The sequence below is a fragment of the Argentina silus genome (genome assembly GCF_951799395.1).
Source record: "Argentina silus genome assembly, chromosome: 4".
Taxonomy (NCBI): domain Eukaryota; kingdom Metazoa; phylum Chordata; class Actinopteri; order Argentiniformes; family Argentinidae; genus Argentina; species Argentina silus.
In genome coordinates this window covers 14,135,441-14,142,966 of record NC_139658.1, presented here as the reverse complement: position 1 = coordinate 14,142,966, position 7,526 = coordinate 14,135,441, and the positions used below count along the sequence as shown (strand labels likewise).

General features: G+C 39.0%; 1 protein-coding gene across 1 annotated transcript; it reads left to right on the top strand.

Moving 5' to 3' along the window:
- Nucleotides 1-1,892: 1,892 nt before the first annotated feature.
- On the top strand, nucleotides 1,893-3,647 carry LOC310803589 (ciliary microtubule inner protein 1-like; the record flags this gene model as incomplete). The annotated part of the gene is made up of 4 exons (XM_083668428.1): nucleotides 1,893-1,951; nucleotides 2,363-2,444; nucleotides 2,987-3,085; nucleotides 3,492-3,647. 4 exons carry the CDS (start codon nucleotides 1,893-1,895, stop codon nucleotides 3,645-3,647), a joined length of 396 nt encoding a protein of 131 aa, XP_083524554.1.
- Nucleotides 3,648-7,526: the final 3,879 nt, after the last annotated feature.

Genomic DNA, 7,526 nt, shown 5'->3' with positions numbered 1-7,526 from the left:
AAATAATTACAAATGAGATGACCAGCACAGGTGAAACGCCTGAGGGCCAATTAGGTGCCACTCCTAACTAAATTGCCTGCATTTACCCAAACTCAACAAGCAAAAAATCATATCCTGCATTTCATCTGAGCCTTAAAAAAGAGGTGGGCTGTATTTCCTGTGATTCAAAAACATTGACTATGAAAACACATACCATAGAAATATTAACAGACATGACACCAACTGAAAACTCTGCAGAGAAGAGTAATAAGACCAAGCAGAATCATATGCTTATACTGTTGATTTTGCCAGCCCCATTCACAGCCCCATGTCTTTAGTCTAGAATCATTAGCTGAAAGGGGAAAAACCTGCTGGCAGCACCATGCTCTGAACCAAGACTTTTAAGACCACCAAAACCATAGAGGAGCGGCATTCAGATCTTGAGACGGTGGACGTCTAGACAAAGACATGTGAAGGGAACCCATCCATATACACACAGTAACGACGAAGCACGTGTTGGATCAATATCCTGCATTGAACATGACCATGCAAAATGTTTATAGACAGAGATAGGAGGAGCCGGTAATTATGATACCTATTATCAACTATTGAACTTGTAACTCCAAAACATCCCATTGGTTAAAACGTACAGGAAGTTCAAGGCCAAAATGCGCCTAGCAACCTGTTTAAGATGATAAGCAGTCGATTCACAAGCTGATTTTGCAATGTCATCAACATAACACCATAAATGAAAGCCTCATGTTGACTCAGCCCCACTATGTTTGTCACTGTAAACAGCCACGAAGATAGACAAAGTCACCAGTGCCAGCGCAATAGAACCACTGAATGCAAATGTTAAATACAGTAATACACAATAGTAGTTTAAGACGACAGTAATCGATTCATGAATGTTTATAGCAATGTCGCAACAAAAAAAAAAATGACATCGTCAAAGCCTCATGATTTCTCAGTCCTACGAATGTTTCTCACTGGTAGAATCTATCAGCTAGCTGGCTATCTTGCTGGTAAGCACTTTCTGGTATTAAGCAGCTAGCTCTGTCGTTTACCACTGAACTACACCCAGCTTTAGCAATACTCTGAACCCCACTGTGGTTACGTTGTTGAAACTAAAAACACCAACCCACTCGCAAGTTTAGAAAACTCTATAAAGAACCCCAAAAACAATTTGATGCGGAAATTAAGGACTAATGGCATCGATGGTGAAGGCTGTATGACGTCACACCGTCTTTATGGACGTTCACTAGTAAAGACTGAGTTAATCACACACTACGACTGTGTTACAGTTTATCAGCAGCAGAAATACAGTATATATCAATATAGTCAACATTCACTAATGTAGGTTTTTCATATTTTTTACTTGTGATAAGTAAAAAATAAAGTGATAAGAGGGTAATGCATGTTTTATAAATGCTGTTGTGGTTTGATGTAGGCTAATGTTGTGTTCTCATTTTGACAACATCTTGCACAGTGAAGCTGCTCCATATAAAATATTTTGTTTCTGAACAGTCAGTATTCAAGATGACATGTGCTGGTAACGTCACTTGTTTTGGAGGCTCAAACAAGCGTGTAGCAGGACAGATCAACTGTATACAGAACATGGGTGGGACCAAGGTTTTTGCTCAATTGCCCCTGGCCTCTTCTCTGCGATGAAAAGTGCTTTACAAACTCAATTTGTCATTATTTATCATGAAAAATTATTTTGATTCAACAGAGACTAGTTTGTTCTCTGTGTGAAATTGCTTTGTATTGTTACTAAGGATACACAAAAGGATAGTGTCACAGCAACATGTTGCCATGGTGATGGTAAACATACCTGTCAGTATAACTTACATACAGTGAAACATTAGAAGACAGAGAGAGCAACACACACACACACACAGTTGCCGGCATAGATGGCAGCTCCTATTTCATCAGGCAAACCAACCAACTTTGTGGATCAAGATGAAATCTGGTAAAGTCCTTTCCTTAATCTATAGGTTCATATACAAAATTAAAAAAAAAACATAATAGAAATGCTGCCTAGAATTCAAATGTAGTCTTCCTAGAATGTTATTAATTAATTGTCCCTTCTTTTTAATACGTTCTATGGAGTGTAACAATGATGATAATGATGATGATACAGTATCTGTTTTTTGTCATCAATTAATGATGATAGTGGTACTAGTAAGGTAGTACTGTGGTTCAAGTAACTCAAGTAATTGTGATGGGAGTAGCCTAATGTAGTACAATAGCTAGTAAACCTAAAACTTAGTAGTGGCAGTAATGGTGAAGGAGGTAGTAGTACAATAGCTATCAGGGACTGAATGGTAATAGACATGCTCTTTTAAATAGCCTACAGTATGTGTCTTTGATTCCTTTTCAGGAAAGTTCATGTCAATGTGGAGCTAGAGTCAGCCAAAGCCTGGCCAAATAAATGGGGATTTTTGACTGATTCTTACAGTGAGGTAAGCCAAAGAAACCTAGTAGAGAACGAACACTGTCGTCTAAATCAGGAGAGGTCTTGTGAACTAAAACCCTAGTATAGGTTTTTGTGGAGTATTAATTAATGTTGAGTTCAAATAGTAGGCTAGTGTATGTTGTCTTTAATTACTTGAACTGCGCTTTATTGATCTTCATTGATCTTTACAGTGTAATAGTCCTAAAAGTACAAGACCCACCCACCCAGCAGTCCAGGTTTATGATTATTAATATTTTTGATTGTTCCTTAAAGCCACAATCTGGGATTTGTTTTTCAGCAAAACAGCGACCTGCCAGTTGTACAGTGTGAAATGTGACCTTTATACAGTCTGCACTGTATGTGTATCATTTGTCTGAGGATAAGAAAATGTCCTTTCAATGCTGGGAAACTACAAATTGTACCCATTTAATAATTTGATCATGTAAGCAAGTTTCTTTAAAATTACTATTATTACCTATTAGATTCCTCCAGCTGTCCTTTTAGTCCTTTTAAACATTCCCTTTGTGCAACTATCTTTCCAAATGATAGACACAACGGGAGAGCAACAAGCTGAAGGAAGTTGTAAAGCTGGAGCTTCCTCAGCACCTGAAAACACGCCCACCAACTCCACCGGAAAAGTACATTAAGGTGAGTGCTGAGAAACTCAAATCCCTTCTCTTTTATGTTGTACAGTTCATAGTACTGTTATTTTGGTGCTCAAACTGCAGCCAAATTCACAAACTGCTATGGCTTTCATGGCTATTTATCTGTCTTCTGTCACCTGTTATGAAGGTGTTTAGCCTGTTTCCTTTAAAGGTCCAGTCCAGTGATATAGTATGTCAACTTTTCGAGCTGCAAAACAATCATTGTGCTTACCCATGATGTTCTATGGTGACTTTATTCCAAAAATAATAATTTAAGTGGAAATATGTGTAGTTTATCGGCTATGTTCTTAATGTCTGACTACCAAAATCCTAACCCTATGGAGGAAAATACAAAACAGGTTTCATTATCAGCATCTAGGGCGAGCTATTGACAAAGAGTTTTGTTGCAGGTGGGGCCATCTCCTCCAGTCCCCCAGACCACACAAGCTCTGATTGGCTGGCGGTCATCCAAGCAGGAGCTACAGCTTGAGCGCTATGGGAAGGTCCAGTGTGGGAAGAGGAGCTTCCTAAAGGAGCTGGGGTGGGCTTTCGATGCCTGCAGCTGAGTGGCCTACCATGGACTACCAACTTTTTACAATGAATTGAAGTTGTGTCGCACATTGAAACTAATTTCGAAAACTGGTCTCTTGTGTCCTGGTATTTATGATTTGTTAAACATATTAAATTCGGCACACGTCTCAGCCGTCAGAGCAACACATATGGAGCTGTCACACTGAGCTTAATGCAAGGCTACAGCTGCACTGACATTTACAAACACACACACCCTCTTTCTGGCTGCAATTTGCTAATTTTACCTAAGGGCACACAATACATTACACACATCTCGGATTGTGACATCTACTATTATGGAGCAGACAAACAAAAGCCAGAAAGCTGTCTGTCAGTGCATAGGCTAGGGGGATAGTGTTAAGTGTTCGTAGGGGGGACCCAAGTGCGGATGGATAACTCAAGATGAAAGATATAGCAAAAATAAAGTTTCTCTTTAATGAGAGGATTGCACAGGGTACACTTACGATCAGACAGGGAGAATCTCTGACAAAGACACAGGGGGAAAAAAGGGCTATATATACACAACACAGGGCAGGAAAACACAGGTGATCGGAATGAGTAGTGATGAGGCAGCACTGGCACCGGACCGCCAGAGGAGGACACCAGAGTCACCAGAACAGCAACCTCAGGCGTGACAGATAGGGGATAGGCTCATGCCATAAAAATAAAATGGAAAATCATGTATACTATCATATATTCAATATAGGTACAAAACTAATAAAGACAATGAGACACTGTCATATCACTGACTTGGTGCCTTAGTGTTTCTTTGGATATTCGTTGAATTGTCTGTGTGGATATTTTATAACTTTAGAATAGTTGTACATACAGTGCCCTGGGTAAGTAATGGGACATTGAAGCATTTTTTCTTCTTTTGGCTGTACACTCCAAAAGTTTTTAAATTACTGTGGGGTTAAAGTGGAGATTCCCAGCTTTTATTTGATTTTATTTATTTGTATTTGTGAACATATTGGTTTCACCATTCAGAAATTACAGCACTTTTTATGCATAGTCCCCCTATTTTAGGGTACCCAAACGTTATGGGATAAATGTCTTGACAGTTGTTTTGTGCAGGCGAAGAGAGCTGTCAATGTCTAGTTTTGATTCTAGGCTTTGCATTTGCCTTTGGAGTCCGCTATTGGTGTCAACATGAGGACGAAAGAGGTGTCATTGAAAGTCAAGGTCATTATTCGGCTGAAATACAGTATTAGAAACATAGCCAAAACCTTAGGCTTGCCAAAATCAACAGTTTGGGACATCATTAAAAAGAAACAAAAGCACTGCTGATCTCAGCAATTGCAAACAGGCTGGTAGGCCAAGGAAGACTTCCACAGTGGATGACCAAAGAATGTACCACCATAATTAAGAAAAAACCCAAAACAACTGTCCCACTGATTAGGTACAGTAGGCATGAATGTGTCAGAAACTACCATCCACAGAATACTTCACCAGCCAAACTATAGACACTTCACTGCAAGGCGCAAACCACTAGTTATCCTCAAAAAGGATGGTCAGGTTACAGTTTTCTAAAAAGTACCTAAAAAGCCTGCAGAGGTCTGGAAAAGGTATTGTGGACAGATAAGATTAATATTATCATATCAAGAGGAAAGTTAAAGGAGAAAAAAGGATCTGCCCAAGAAGATTAGAGCATACTGTACCACCTCAACTGTGAAACATGGTGCAGGGGGTGTTAGGTTTGGGCATGCATTGCTGGCACTAGAACTTACTAACATGTCTTAATTGATGATTGTAACTGCTGGAGGCAGCCGCCGAATGTATTTTGAAGTGTACAGAAACATCTCTGCTCGAGTGCAAACAAATGCCTCCAAATTCATTGGATGGCACTTCATTATACAGTAAGACAACGACCCAAAACATACTGCCATAGCAACTAGGGAGTTTTTCAGGGCCAAAAAGCGGACAAGTAAATCTTCAGATTTAAATCCAGTTGAACATGCATTTCATTTCCTGATGGTAAGATTTTTGGCAAAATGACCTCAAAACAAACAACAACCTATGATGGCTGCAGTACAGGCTTGGCAGAGCATCACCATAGAAGATACCCAGCGTCTGGTGGGGTCAATGGGTCGCAGACTTCAGGCAGTTATTGCATGCAAAAGATTGTCGATCAAATACTAAACATGAGTGCTTAATTTGGACACCTGATAAATTTATCCCATTATTTTTGGGTACCCCTTAAACAGGGGGACTATGCATAAAAAGTGTTGTAATTTCTGAATGATGAAACCAATATGTACACAAATACCGGTAGTGTAGAGCCAAAAGAAGAAAAATGCTTCACTGTCCCATTACTTACGCAGGGCACTGTATTTTTGTTCTGTGCTAATGAGAGAGTTTCAAACAGACAGTGTCCTGCCGACAGCCTGACCGCTTGATGACTCTTCTTCTCTCTCACATGTTCCCCCGTTGGCTGGGCTGAGGTGGTAGACAGACACACTAGTCTGTCTGTCCCTGCTTTGACCTTAAGAGCACCACAGCAGCCTCTCTCCCACCCTCTTTCCCTGAGGTACAGCCCCCCTCTCTCACGCAACAGCACAGGGAGGAAGGACAGAGGAACATAATATAGGACTCTATTGAATGGTAATACTACTAAAAATAATATGTTTAAACAGACAAAAGAGACGATGATGTTACCTGTAAACCATGTAAAATGCATAGGGCAAACAATTTAAGAAATCATCCACTCTCTGTTCATGGGAAAGTGAAACAGCCTTTATTGTGGCATGTGTGTTTCATAAGCTTGTTCCATTCCACTTATATTATTTTGCATATACTCTCACATAAGTAAAGTACACTTTCCCCACATGATATTATTATTAACTACCCCATCTGCATTTTAGAAAAACCAACATTGTATTAACATTGTTTTTTGGTCGTATTAGTGTGCCAACCATAGAGAGACGATGGAAAATAACCATTGGACAACGTTAAAATGAAACACCATCATGCCATGTTGGTTTATGGTTGTCATTTGATCGTCATCATCCAACATTGCTATATGAGCTATATGAGTACTTTCTCCATGCACTACAATTGAGTAAACACTGTTCTTTACAACACCGTTTGGGATTCAAACCCACAACCTTTACTCCAACAACTACTCCACTCCTGCAACACAATAGTAATAATGGGATTCAGTGCATATCAGAGAAATTAGAGGTTGTAGAGATTATGTAACACAGAGAATAGTTGGACATGTGAAACTTTTGTAAGAATTCTTATTGTAATAGCTTTTTCAGCATAGTCTGAGATGTATCCTCTTTTTAAATTAATATTCTTTTTTTAACCTCGTGCATTGACTGTCTAGTACAGTTATCCCATTAATGATATACAGTGCCTTCGGAAAGTATTCAGACCACTTTTTACAATTTCAGTACATTTCTTACAATTTAAATACAGAAATACATGTATACTCATGTACATAATTATTCAGACCCTTTGCTCTTAAAATGAGCTAAAATGCAAAAATGTCATCAACAAATCACTCAATAAGTTGAATTGAGTCCATCTTAATGCAAGGATAATAGTTCATGTAATTTTGGAATAAATGTCTTTGTTTTTATAGGGTCTCTGATTTGCATAGGAATCAATTACACACTGTGTAGATTAGGATGTCACTAGCAAGTCAGCAACTTTCATAATTTTCTCTTGATCCTGACAAACTCCCCAGTCAAACACACCCATAACTTGATGCAGCTACCACTATTCTTCACACGAGAGATGGTGCAGAAACTGCATTGCATGTGCTGAATTTGCACCAAACTTAATGCTTTGTAGTAAAACCAAATAAACACATTTCCAACCACTTTCTTTGCTGTATCATTTGAATTCATCAAACATAATTGTGGATATGA